General features: G+C 48.6%; 2 protein-coding genes across 7 annotated transcripts in view; both read left to right on the top strand.

Moving 5' to 3' along the window:
• Positions 1-14,265, top strand: part of MCM7 (minichromosome maintenance complex component 7) — a 217,614-nt gene that overhangs the window by 127,623 nt on the left and 75,726 nt on the right. The gene's annotated exons all lie outside the window — the stretch shown is intronic.
• The window catches only part of STAG3 (STAG3 cohesin complex component), a 157,044-nt gene that overhangs the window by 117,571 nt on the left and 25,208 nt on the right, over positions 1-14,265 (top strand). For all 6 annotated transcript variants that reach the window (XM_077261694.1, XM_077261697.1, XM_077261693.1 and 3 more), the window contains exons 27-29: positions 11,491-11,639; positions 12,265-12,387; positions 12,860-13,077. In XM_077261694.1, coding sequence (XP_077117809.1) covers positions 11,491-11,639; positions 12,265-12,387; positions 12,860-13,077 — 490 coding nt within the window. The remainder of the gene's footprint in view (positions 1-11,490; positions 11,640-12,264; positions 12,388-12,859; positions 13,078-14,265) is intronic.

Here is a 14,265-nt window from a genome sequence, read left to right as displayed (position 1 = left end):
TACAGGCGTAAAAATGGGTTATGTTTCTATTGTGGTTATTCTGCTTATGTTATATCAGCATGCTCTAAACGCACAAAGAAGGCTGACAAGTCTATTTGCACTTTACAGTCTAAATTTATTCTGTCTGTAACCTTGATTTGTTCATTATCAGTTATTACTGTGGATGCCTATGTGGACTCTGGCGCCGCCCTGAGTCTTATGGATTGGTCCTTTGCCAGGCGCTGTGGGTTTGATTTAGAGCCACTGGAAGTCCCTATACCTCTGAAGGGTATTGATTCTACCCCTTTGGCTAGTAATAAACCACAATTCTGGACGCAAGTGACTATGCGTATGACTCCAGACCATCAGGAGGTGATTCGCTTCCTTGTGTTGTACAATTTACATGATGTTTTAGTGCTTGGATTACCATGGTTACAATCTCATAACCCAGTCCTTGACTGGAAAACAATGTCTGTGATAAGCTGGGGATGTCGGGGGGCTCATGGGGATGTACCTTTGGTTTCCATTTCGTCATCTACTCCCTCTGAGATTCCAGCATTTTTGTCTGATTATCGTGATGTTTTTGAAGAGCCTAAGATTGGTTCTCTCCCTCCCCACAGAGATTGTGATTGCGCCATAGATCTGATTCCTGGCAGTAAATTTCCAAAGGGTCGTTTGTTTAATTTATCTGTGCCTGAACATGCTGCTATGCGAGAGTATATTAAGGAGTCCCTGGAAAAGGGACATATTCGTCCTTCTTCATCTCCTTTAGGAGCTGGTTTTTTCTTTGTGTCTAAGAAGGATGGCTCTCTGAGGCCTTGTATTGATTATCGACTCCTGAATAAAATTACAGTCAAATATCAGTATCCGTTGCCTTTGACTGATTTGTTTGCTCGCATAAGAGGGGCTAAGTGGTTCTCTAAGATTGATCTTCGTGGGGCGTATAATTTGGTGCGAATTAAGCAGGGGGATGAGTGGAAAACCGCATTTAATACGCCTGAGGGCCATTTTGAGTATTTAGTAATGCCTTTCGGCCTTTCAAATGCACCTTCGGTCTTTCAGTCCTTTATGCATGATATTTTCCGTGAATATTTGGATAAATTTATGATTGTGTATTTGGACGATATTTTGATTTTTTCTGATGACTGGGAGTCTCATGTTCAACAGGTCAGGAGGGTTTTTCAGGTTTTGCGGACTAGTTCTTTATGTGTAAAGGGTTCAAAGTGTGTTTTTGGGGTTCAAAAGATTTCTTTTTTGGGGTACATTTTTTCCCCTTCTTCTGTTGAGATGGACCCTGTTAAGGTTCGGGCTATTTGTGACTGGACGCAGCCTACTTCTCTTAAGAGTCTTCAGAAATTCTTGGGCTTTGCTAATTTCTATCGTCGATTTATAACTGGGTTTTCTGGCGTTGCTAAACCTTTGACTGATTTGACTAGAAAGGGTGCTGATGTTGCCGATTGGTCACCTGCTGCTGTGGAGGCCTTTCGGGAGCTTAAGCGCCGCTTTTCGTCTGCTCCTGTGTTGCGCCAGCCTGATGTTTCTCTTCCCTTTCAGGTTGAGGTCGATGCTTCCGAGATCGGAGCAGGGGCGGTTTTGTCGCAGAAAAGTTCCGATTGCTCAGTGATGAGACCTTGTGCGTTCTTTTCTCGTAAATTTTCGGCCGCCGAGCGAAACTATGATGTTGGTAATCGGGAGCTTTTGGCCATGAAGTGGGCGTTTGAGGAGTGGCGTCATTGGCTTGAGGGTGCCAGACATCAGGTGGTGGTTTTGACTGATCACAAGAATCTGATTTATCTGGAGTCTGCCAGGCGCCTGAATCCTAGACAGGCACGCTGGTCGTTGTTTTTTTCTCGGTTTAATTTTGTGGTCTCATACTTACCGGGTTCTAAAAATGTGAAGGCAGATGCTCTTTCTAGGAGTTTTGAGCCTGACTCTCCTGGGGATTCTGAACCTGCTGGTATCCTTAAGGATGGGGTGGTTTTGTCTGCTGTCTCCCCAGACTTGCGACGTGCTTTGCAAGAATTTCAGGCAGATAGACCTGATCGTTGTCCACCTGGTAGACTGTTTGTTCCTGATGATTGGACCAGTAGAGTCATCTCGGAAGTTCATTCTTCTACTCTGGCAGGTCATCCTGGAATTTTTGGTACTAGAGATTTGGTGGCTAGGTCCTTCTGGTGGCCTTCCCTGTCTCGAGATGTGCGTGTTTTTGTGCAGTCTTGTGATGTTTGTGCTCGGGCCAAGCCTTGTTGTTCTAGGGCTAGTGGGTTATTGTTGCCCTTGCCTATTCCGAAGAGGCCTTGGACGCACATCTCTATGGACTTTATTTCTGATCTCCCTGTTTCTCAGAAGATGTCTGTCATCTGGGTGGTGTGTGACCGTTTTTCTAAAATGGTCCATTTGGTGCCATTGCCTAAGTTGCCTTCCTCATCTGAATTGGTCCCTCTGTTTTTTTAAAATGTGGTTCGCCTGCATGGGATTCCGGAAAACATCGTTTCTGACAGGGGAACCCAGTTTGTGTCTAGATTTTGGCGGACATTCTGTTCCAGGTTGGGAATTGATTTGTCTTTTTAGTCTGCATTCCATCCTCAGACTAATGGCCAGACGGAGCGAGCTAATCAAACTTTGGAGACTTATTTGAGGTGTTTTGTGTCTGCGGATCAGGATGACTGGGTTGCCTTTTTGCCGTTGGCAGAGTTTGCTCTTAATAATCGGGCTAGTTCTGCCACTTTGGTTTCCCCTTTCTTTTGCAATTCAGGGTTTCACCCTCGTTTTTCATCTGGTCAGGTGGAATCTTCGGATTGTCCGGGAGTTGATGCTGTGGTGGATCGGTTGCATCGGATTTGGGGACAAGTGGTGGACAATTTGAAGTTGTCCCAGGAGAGGACTCAGCAGTTTGCTAACCGCCGACGTCGTGTTGGTCCTCGTCTTCGTGTTGGGGACTTGGTGTGGTTGTCTTCCCGTTTTGTCCCTATGAGGGTTTCTTCTCCTAAGTTTAAGCCCCGGTTCATCGGTCCTTATAGGATTTTGGAGATTCTTAACCCTGTGTCCTTTCGTTTGGACCTCCCGGCATCTTTCGCTATCCATAATGTATTCCATCGGTCGTTGTTGCGGAGGTATGAGGTACCGGTGGTTCCTTCTACTGAACCTCCTGCTCCTGTGCTGGTAGGGGGTGAATTGGAGTACGTTGTGGAGAAGATCCTGGACTCCCGTATTTCCAGACGGAGACTTCAGTATCTGGTTAAATGGAAGGGCTATGGTCAAGAAGATAATTCTTGGGTAACTGCCTCTGATGTTCATGCCTCGGATTTGGTTCGTGCCTTTCATAGGGCTCATCCAGATCGTCCTGGTGGTTCTCGTGAGGGTTCGGTGCCCCCTCCTTAAGGGGGGGGTACTGTTGTGAATCCGCTTTTGGGCTCCCCTGGTGGTTGCTGGTGGTACTGGTGACTTGTGTGTCTTTGCTGTCTCAGTTCACCTGCTCCCATCAGTGTTTGGGAGTTTCCTATTTAGCCTTGCTCTCCAGTCATTTCCTTGCCGGTCATCATTGTAACCAGAGCCTTCGGTTGCATGTTCCTGCTACTAGTCTGCTGATCAGCTAAGTGGACTTTGTCCTTTTGTTTTGTATCTTTTGTCCAGTTTGCAGTTTTGTTATTCTCTGTAGCTGGAAGCTCTTGTGGGCTGAAATTGCCACTCCTGTGTCATGAGTTGACACAGGAGTCTTAAAGTAATTTCAGGATGGTTTTTTGATAGGGTTTTCAGTTGACCGTGAAGTCCTCTTTTGTATCCTTCTGCTATCTAGTAAGTGGACCTCTCTTTGCTAAATCTACCTTCATACTGTGTATGTCTTTTCCTCTAAACTCACCGTCATTACATGTGGGGGGCTGCTATCATCTTTTGGGGTATTTCCCTAGAGGTAAGCCAGGTCTGTTCCTTCCTCTACCAGGGGTAGTTAGTCCTCCGGCTGGCGCGTGGCATCTAGGGTTAATCAGGTATGCTCCCTGGCTACTATTAGTTGTGTGGTAGATTTAGCTCACGGTCAGCTCGAGATTCCATCACCCAGAGCTCGTCCGTTATCTTTGTGTTTTGATGTTTCCCTGCCATTGGGAATCATGACAGGCAGGGTCCGGCAGCAGCATTCGTGTGGTGGTGTCGGGGAACGCCAGGGCAGGGTCCGGCAGCGGCATTCTTGTGGTGGTGGCGGGGAACGACAGGCCAGGGTCTTGCGGCTGCCGCATGGTGGTGGCAGTGGAGGAGGTCCAAGCAGGAGCAGCAGTTGTCATGGTGGTGGCGGTGGGCTGTCCTACTGCACTCGGCATGGTGGTGGTGCTATAATAGTGTCCGGTAGTGCTTGGAATGGAGGTGGCCGTGCAGTGGTATGCAGCAGATGTCGGCATAGAGGTAAAGCGTGACAGTGTGGGCACTGGTGGAAATGCCCCCACTGTCTGCTGAAAATACCGACTCTGCTGCATAGCCTGCACGTAAGCAGCATTGCAGGCCTGCATAACACTAATCTGGAAATCGGGAGTAAGGTGTTCCGACATGCCGTGTTCAATTTGATTAAAAAAATGATGTGCTGGCCTCTGGAGGTCGGCTTTCACTTGGGCAAGGGCTGTGGTAACCTCCTGGATACGTGTACTCATATGACTAATGGCAGTATCCAGTCGGTCACCCATCGTCTTGAGTCCCTCGTGGAAGACCGAGCTCAAGTGCAAAAACTTGGGCATGAGTGACCTGTCCGCGGCCCTCTGCCGCTGCCAGGAGGAGCCAAAAAAAAAAATGGGCAGAGGACTTGGGAAGGGGATCATCTGATGGACCAGCTTCCTGGTCTCCAGTTAGTGTGGCAGGCCCACTTGCTGCAGCGCTGGAGGATGGCTGGGACGGGTCCGTGGCTGACTGATGAAGGACCGCTCCAGAACCTGGGCCAACAGTGGAGCTCCATGTGCTGTGAAAAAAGAATGAAAAAAATGTAAGACCAAACATTTACAAAATGCAAAGTCCTGTGGAATAAAAACAGATTAAGGCTGAGATCACACTAGCAGTATTTGGACAGAGTTTTACCTCAGACTTTGCAAGCCAAAATCAGGAGTACTACAGTGCGAGCAAAAGTATAATAGAAACATATGCTGCACTTCAGCATTTATCTACCACTCCTGGGTTTGGATTCCAAATACTGATGCAGAATATGAAGGGACGATGGAGGTGATACAAGGCATATCTACACTCACCAGGACATGTGTCAGAAATAATGAATTCATGAGCCATTTATTTGTGCATCATGAATTCATTATTTCTGACACCTGACTTGATGACTTTAGATCTGTTGTGTAGGCTGCCGTCACACTGTCAGTATTTGCTCAGTATTTTGCCTCACTATTGGTAAGCCAAAACCAGGAGTGGAAGTATATGAGGAAAAGTATAATAAAAACATATTCTCCACTTCTGCATTTATCAACCACTCCTGGTTTTGGATTCCAAAAACTGATGCAAAATAGGGACCCAAAAATGCTAGTGTGACGGCAGCCAAATACATTAAAAACATATTTTTTTTTCACCAAAAATATACTTACGTTCTCTGGGCAAGGACCGGTCTCAAAAATGCAAGGATGCGGTGGTACTTGTATTTTCGTATCCTTGCTCCAGAACCACTAGGAACCCGGCTCTCTTGACGCAGGTCCTTGTTGAAGCGGTCCTTCATCGATCGCCAACGTGTTTTGACTTTAGACACTGTTGACAAAACATAATAGTTAGGACAATGGTCTTTTGACCGTGGTCACACAACTGTGTGTGCTGAGAAAATTTAATGACTTTCTCTCATCATACACAGTTGTGTGAGCATGGCCAAGGTCTTGGCTGCATCACACTGCATTGCAATACATACCAAATGCATTTCGGACCCGAGTCGGGGCGTTGTCCCAGCTATCGCACAACGCTGTGGCCACCTCATTCCAAAGCCGCCGGATCGTCACGTTGGAGTGCAGTGGATCCCGGGTGTCCCACAACGGGACTCGCTCATGGACCAGGGAGATGAGGTGCTCATTCTCTATGAGGTCCTCATCCCATTCTGGAACCTAAAAAAAACCCAGAACATTAATGTTGGAGACATTAACATAAGGAAGAAAGAAAACAGAAGCAGAGAAATGGCATGAATATTAAAAGTTAACAAAAAATTAGTGCTGAAGCAACAGGGAAAGAAAGAGAAAAGTACAGAAATGAAGATTCAAGAATTGTAAAGTGAGGATACAATAAACAGTCAGCCAGGTATACTTACACGCTGCCGCCGTGCCACCCGACCGTGACCCAGCTGCTCCTGCCCAGTCTCTGCCGCAGTAGAAGAAGAGCTCTGAAAAAAGGAAAAATAATTTGTCATATGTGTAGATGTGACAGTGAATACTTACCAATCTGAAGAGGTGACTACTCACTTCGCTGACATTTTCCGCTTGTGCAGGCCCAGGTGTTTGATTCTCATCAGAAGAAGAAGAAGACATTCTGCTGCATGCAGAAAAAAAGAAATGGAAGAAATTAGGACATGTAGAGGCAGAAAATAGAAAATAAAGGCATTGGCTAGGATATACTCACATTGTTCTGATTGTAGATTCCTTCCTTTGTCTGCTCTGCTGCGTCTGTAAAGCTGCTCTGTCTGCTGCGTAGTGACCTTATACTGTCCACTCCCTCCCTTTATCACCTTGTATGTGGGGGGTGGCTAATTAGTGTCTAGACATGTTTTTCTCTGGTGCAACGCATGCGTTCACAAACGCAAGCAAACGCATATGCTTGTAAACGCATGCGTTCATATAGACAGCATTGCGTTTTTTTGTCGCAATCCTTACGCAATCGACCGCATATGTTTCCAGGTGGCAAATTGACGCCTCTAAAAATTACTACATGTTGCATTTCCGCGCCAAACCGCAGACGATGAAACGACGCATGCGTCGTCAAACGCGGCAAAACGCGGACGCTCGCAGACGCATGCGTCCCTAATGTTAAAGATAGGAATACACAACGCATGCGGATATTTGCGGAAGAAACGCTGCGGACACAACCGCAAATGTGAAACCGGCCTAACTGAGCCATGGGCTTGATGTCACCAGACAATACAAAGGTGACATCAACCCCACAAATATGATGAACCCCACTTGCCACCGCTACAGGGCAAGTGGGAAGAGCCGGGTAAAGGGCCAGAATTGGTGCATCTAAGAAATGTGCCTTTTCTGGGCAGCTGCGGGCTGCTATTTTTAGGCTGGGGGTGGTCAATATCCATGGCTCCTTACCAGGCTGAGAATACCATCCCCCAGCTGGCAGCTTTAGCACAGCTGGTTGTCAAAAATGGGGACCCCAGGCCGTTTTTTTTAAATTATTTATTTAAATGATTAAAAAAAACTGCTTAGGGACCCCACTATTCTTGATAATCAGCATTGCTAAAGTGGGAAGCTGAGTTGCAGTCCCCAGGTGTCAGTTTTGCCTGGCTAGTTATCAAAAATACAGGGAAACCCATTCCATTTTTTCATTTATTTACAGGTGCTTCTCACAAAATTAGAATATCATCAAAAAGTTAATTTATTTTAGTTCTTCAATACAAAAAGTAAATCTCATATATTCTATAGAATCATTACACACAGAGTGATCTATTTCAAATGTTTATTTCTGTTAATGTTGATGATTATGGCTTACAGCCAATGAAAACCCAAAGGTCATTATCTCAGTAAATTAGAATACTTTATAACACCAGCTTGAAAAATTATTTTAAAATCTGAAATGTTGGCCTACTGAAATGTATGTTCAGTAAATGCACTCAATACTTGGTCAAGGCTCTTTTTGCATCAATTGCTGTATCAATGCGGCGTGTCATGGAGGCGATCAGCCTGTGGCACTGCTGAGGGGTTGTGGAAGCCCAGGTTGCTTTGATAGCAGCCTTCGGCTTGTCTGCATTGTTGGGTCTGGTGTCTCTCAGCTTCTTGACAATACTCCATATATTCTCTATGGGGTTAAGGTCAGGCGAGTTTGCTGCCAATCAAGCACAGTGATAATGTTGTTTTTACACCAGGTATTGGTAATTTTGGAAGTGTGGACAGGGGCCAATTCATGCTGGAGAATGACATTTCCATCTCCAAAAAGCTTGGCAGAGGGAAGCATGAAGAGATCTAAAATGTCCTGGTAGACGGCTGCGCTGACTTTGGTCTTGATAAAACAAATTATTGAATGGCCTTTTCTTAACAATCCTTTCCAGGCTGCGGTTATCCCGGTTGCTTGTGCACCTTTTTCTACCGCACTTTTTCTTTCCATTCCACTCTCCATTAATATGCTTGGATACAGCACTGTGTGAACAGCCGGCTTCCTTATCAGTGACCTTTGTGGCTTACCCTCCTTGTGGAGTGTGTCAATGACTGCCTTCTGGACATCTGTGAGGTCAGCAGTCTCCCCCATGATTGTGGAGCTACTGAAACAGACTAAGGGACCTTTATAAATGCTTAGGAAGCCTTTACAGATGTTTATTGTTACTTATTCTAATTTACTGATATTATGACTTTTGGGTTTTCATTGGCCGTAAGCCATAATCCTCAACATTAACAAAAATAAACACGTAAAATAGATCACTCAGTGTGTAATTACTCTATATAATATATGAGTTTCATTTTTTGTATCGAAGAACTGAAATAAATTGACTGTTTGATATTCTAGTTTTTTGAGAAGCCCTTGTATTTATAGCGCAGGAGGCAGGTGATGAATACTCCCATCAGCCGCCGCCTGCACTCACTGTTATTAGTGGCAGCAGGTGTAGGTTGATGGGATTAATAGTCCCTTTAGCTGCTGTCACTGTTATCAGTTGAATATAACTCTCATCATTCTCTCCAGCTCGTGCTGATCGCCGGCAGAGCAGGGGAGAATGATGAGCACCCGGTGCCAGGGAACAGCACTAACTGTATCGCTGCTTCCACGGCGCCCATGCGTGTGATACTGATGCGGCAGACGGATTCCAAACCATCTGCACGCATTTTTTTTTCAAATTTCATCATCAATAAAAAAGGGTAATGGGGGAGACCAATATAGAGGAGAAAATGGGGGTACAAAAATCCAAACAGACATCAGTACTGTGTCCCCCGAGCTAAGCACTTTGTGGGGCCTTGGCAATGTGTGAAATGTCGCATGTTAATATTGAATTTTGCACAAATTGTGATTTATTAGTTTTTTTCTGCATGTTCATTATTAAGGTAGCCAAATAAACTAATCTGCTCCTGGCGATTTATAATGCAGCTGTGCCCTGTCAGGAATATGGAGCTTAGAAATGCAATGTCTGATATGTCATATTTCACATAAAGGGTAACCAAGCCCCCTTGTCTTACAAGATTTAAACTAACTGACGTTTCATCAGAACTTGCAGCAGAATATTTTTGTCTGCCTCTAGCTCCTCCCCCTCTATCTGCTTCTAGCTCCTCCTCCTGTCTGTTTCTAGCTCCTCCTATGTCTGCTTCTAGCTCCCCCCCTTGTCTGATTCTAGCACCTCCTGCCTGTATCTGCCTCTAGCTCCTCAATCTCTGTTTCTAGCTCCTGACCCTCTGTCTACCTCTAGCTCTTCCCTTCTGTCTGCATCTGGCTCTAGCTCCTCCCCCTGTCTGCTAGCTCCTCCCGTTTCTGATTATAGCACCTCCCTCCTGTCTGTATCTACCTCTAGCTCCTTAATTACTGTTTCTAGCTCCTGCCTCTCTGTCTGTCTACCTCTAGCTCCTCCCTTCTGTCTGCATCTGCCTCTAGCTCCTCCCCCTATGCCTGTATCTGCCTCTAGCTCCTCCCCCTATGCCTGTATCTGCCTCTAGCTCCTTTCCCTATGCCTGTGTCTGCCTCTAGCTCCTCCCCCTATGTGTCTGCCTCTAGCTCCTCCCTCTGCCTGGCTGCCTCTAGCTCTTCCGCCTGTATCTGCCCCTAGCTCCTCCCCTATTTCTGTGTCTGTCTCTAGCTCCTCCCCTATGTCTGTGTCTGCCTCTAGCTCTTCCCCTATGCCTGTTGCTTCTAGCTCTTCCGCCTGTCTGCCCCTAGCTCCTCCCCTGTGCCTGCGCCTTGCTCCTCCCCCTGTGTCTGCCTCTAGCTCCTCCCATGTGTCTGCCTCTAGCTGCTCCCCTAGACCTGTGTCTGCCTCCAGCTCCCCCTATGCTTGTGTCTGCCCTTAGCTCTTCCTCTATGCCTGTACCTGCCTATAGCTCCTCCCCTATATCTGTGCCTGCCTCTAGCCCCTCCCGTATGCTTGTCTGCCTCCGGCTCCCCCCATGCCTGTGTCTGCCCCTAGCTCCTCCCCTATGCCTGTGTGCGTCTAGCTCCTCTATGCTTGTGTCTGCCTACAGCTCCCCCTATGCCTGTGTGTGCCCCTAGCTCCTCCCCTATACCTGTGTCTGCCTCTAGCTCCTCCCCTATACCTGTGTCTGCCTCTAGCTCCTCCTCTATGTTTGTGTCTGCCTCCAACTCCCCCTATGCCTGTGTCTGCCCCTAGCTCCTCCCCTATACCTGTGTCTGCCTCTAGCTCCTCCTCTATGCTTGTGTTTGCCTCCAGCTCCTCTATGCTTGTGTTAGCCTCCAGCTCCTCCCCTATGCATGTGTGCCAATAGCTCCTCCCCTATGTTTGTGTGTGCACCTAGCTCCTCCCCTATACCTGTGTCTGCCTCTAGCTCCACCTCTATGCCTGTGTCTGCTTGCAGGTCCCCCTATGCCTGTGTCTGCCCCTAGCTCCTCCCCTATACCTGTGTCTGCCTCTAGCTCCTCCCCTGTGTCTGTGCCTGCTTGTAGCCCCTCCCCTATATATGTCTGCCTCTAGCCCCTCTCCTATGCTTGTGTCTGCCTCTAGCTCCTCCTCTATGCTTGTGCCTGCCCTTAGCTCCTCCCCCTATGCTAGTGTCTGCCTCCAGCTCCCCCTATGCTTGTGCCTGCCCCTAGCTCCTCCCCCTATGTGTCTGCCTCTAGCTCCTCCCCCTATGCTTGTGCTTGCCCCTAGCTCCTCCCCTATGTACCTGCCTCTAGCTCCTCCCCCTATGCTTGTGCCTGCCCCTAGCTCCTCCCCTATGACTGAATGCAGTTTACCTGTGACTTCGCAGTGAATGATCAGTCCAGGAGGAGACAGAAGCAGATTTCTGATTTATAGTTATATAATGGTTTATTTTTTTGTGTTTTATTCATTTATTAAATAAAAATGAGAACCACAAATACACGATAAGGTTTTGCCATCGGTGCTAAAAAAAAAATAAAAAGTGATTGAGAAAATATTCAGGAATTTGCTTTAATGATTAATAAACTGTTGGGCTGAAATGCAGTAATAAGTGCAGAGGCTTGTGCTGCGCTACTGTCCTCAGTGGATGGGAACGCTGTAGTGTCAGTGTAAACAATGTTCTGTGAGCTATACACACTGACCAGTGAAGCTCACAGAGCATTGTCCGCACTGCAGCCTGCCCCACCAAACCAGGTCACAAAAATACAGTGCTGCGGGCGGCGGAGCCACGCGATATGTGCTGAATGATGGCGCCGTCTTCTCCGCAGGCGTACACCGGCTTCAGCCTGGAGGACGACTCTACTGACCGGCGGTTCTCACCCGCCTTCATGGAAATCCGGGATCTGGCAAGGCGCTTCGCACTTCTCCTGGGGCCAGACCAAATTAGAAACCGCCAGGACATCGTCCTCCTGCACAAGTGAGTGTCCCGCTCCCCCGTTATTATCAGGGATCGTACCCAGAGGAGGGGGCACGACGCACAGCAGCATAGTGGTACGTAGTCCAGGACACACAGCAGCATAGCGGTACGTAGTCCAGGACACACAGCAGCGTAGCGGTACGTAGTCCAGGACACAGCAGCGTAGCGGTAGGTAGTCCAGGACACACAGCAGTGTAGAGGTACGTAGTCCAGGACACACAGCAGCGTAGCGGTACGTAGTCCAGGACACAGCAGCGTAGCGGTACGTAGTCCAGGACACACAGCAGCGTAGAGGTACGTAGTCCAGGACACACAGCAGCGTAGCAGTACGTAGTCCAGGACACAGCAGCGTAGAGGTACGTAGTCCAGGACACACAGCAGTGTAGAGGTACGTAGTCCAGGACACACAGCAGCGTAGCGGTACGTAGTCCAGGACACAGCAGCGTAGCGGTACGTAGTCCAGGACTGATACGGTTTTATGCACATCAGTAGAAGCGCCGCCTGGTGGCCAATAGAAAAAGTGTAAACCCCCGATTCCCCTAGCTCATAACCTGAAGGCCCCTCACAGTCGCTGACCCGGAAGCCATTGCTTCTCCCACCTCGTATACTTGAGTTTTTCTTGCAGAGAAGGGATACAGTTTTGTCTGCAGGCCGCTCCTGGTGTGCGGTGGTCTCCACAGAATCTCCTCTTCCTGGACGTGTTAAGTGAATTCTCTCCTAAACTCCTCACACAGGACAAAGCTGTGCTGTGAGTACACCGCCATCAGCATTTCATCCATCACAAGATGTTTGCATGGAAATTACACGGTGCGGCGCCTCCGTGCAGCGCCCCACTGTGTGCACCCCTCTGATCGGAGGTCTCCACTGTGCGCACCCCTCTGATAGGAGGTCCCCACTGTGCGCACCCCTCTGATCGTAGGTCTCCACTGTGCGCACCCCTCTGATCGTAGATCTCCATTGTGCACACCCGTATGATTGGAGGTCTCCACTGTGCACACCCGTATGATCGGAGGTCCCCACTGTGCGCACCCCTCTGATCGTAGGTCTCCACTGTGCACACCCGTATGATTGGAGGTCTTCACTGTGTGCACCCGTATGATCGGAGGTCTCCACTGGGCGCACCCCTCTGATAGGAGGTCTCCACTGTGCACACCCCTCTGATCTGATAGGAGGTCTCCACCGTGCAGTGTTACTTTACCATCTCCCCCAATCTTTTCCAGCTTACATTACTTGGAGGAGATGTGTCAGCAGTGCGTTCCCTCAGTGATGGCGCCTGGTGCACCTAAGGAAGGTGACGACATGTGGGCACTGCTGAGTGCGTATAAGAGGTCACTGGGTACAGATCCGGAGTCCAGACCTGCCACACCGAGCACACGCAGGGCAAAGGAGCGGAGACAGGCACACTCGCCACTGAGCAAGAAAAGGAGGTTTGAAAAGGGTGAGTGCAACATTCACTTTTAGTCTAAGACCCCCTATGAGGTACAAGATGGAGATGCTCGGCCCCTTTTGGTTTTTTTCTGTTCAGCTCCTTAGCTGAAGAAAAACAAATGCAGCAACTCCCTCATTTGTCGAGTGCCCTCCCTCAGACATGGATGGTATTGATAATCACATATCATGTGCATGTGTATAGCTCTGACTTCGGGGGTGAGGCCACTCCATACATTGCTAGCTCCGATCACTGCTGAGGCCAATCCCTACGTTGCTAGCTCCGATCGCTGCTGAGGCCACGCCATACGTTGCTAGATCTAATCGCTGCTGAGGCCACTGCAGACGTTGCTAGATCTAATCGCTGCTGAGGCCACTACAGACGTTGCTAGCTCCGATCACTGCAGAGGCCACTCCCTACGTTGCTCGCTCTTGATTGCTGCTGAGGTCACAGCATTTGTTGCTAGCTGCGATCACTGCAGAGGGCATTCCCTACATTGCTGGCTCTATTCATAGCTGAGGCCACTCCCTACGTTGCTGGCTCCAATCGCTGCTAAGGCTGCTCCCTACTTTGCTGGGTCCAATCGCTGCTGAGGTCACTCCCTACGTTGCTGGATCTGATTGCTGCCGAGACCAGTGCATAGGTTGCGAGCTCTGATCTCTGCTGAGGCCACTGCATACGCTGCTAGCTCTGTTCGCTGCTGAGGCTCTCCCTACTTAGGTAGCTCTGATTGCTGCTAAGGCTACTCCCTACGTTGCTGGCTCCAATCGCTGCTGAGGCCACTCCTTACGTTGCTGAGGCCACTCCTTATGTTGCTGACTCCGGTCGCTGCCGAGGCCACACCTTATGTTGCTGGCTGCAATCTCTGCTGAGGCCACTCCTTACGTTGCTGACTCTGATCGCTGCTAAGGCCACTCCTTACGTTGCTGGCTACAATCTCTGCTGAAGCCACTCATTACGTTGCTGGCTCCGATCGCTGCCGAGGCCACACCTTATGTTGCTGGCTGCAATCTCTGCTGAGGCCACTCCTTACATTGCTGACTCTGATCGCTGCTGAGGCCACTCCTTACGTTGCTGGCTGCAATCTCTGCTGAAGCCACTCATTACGTTGCTGGCTCCGATCGCTGCCGAGGACACACCTTATGTTGCTGGCTGCAATCTCTGCTGAAGACACTCCTTACATTGCTGGCTTCCATTGCT

Source organism: Ranitomeya variabilis, chromosome 5 (assembly GCF_051348905.1).
Source record: "Ranitomeya variabilis isolate aRanVar5 chromosome 5, aRanVar5.hap1, whole genome shotgun sequence".
Taxonomy (NCBI): domain Eukaryota; kingdom Metazoa; phylum Chordata; class Amphibia; order Anura; family Dendrobatidae; genus Ranitomeya; species Ranitomeya variabilis.
This window is presented reverse-complemented; position numbering and strand designations above follow the sequence as displayed.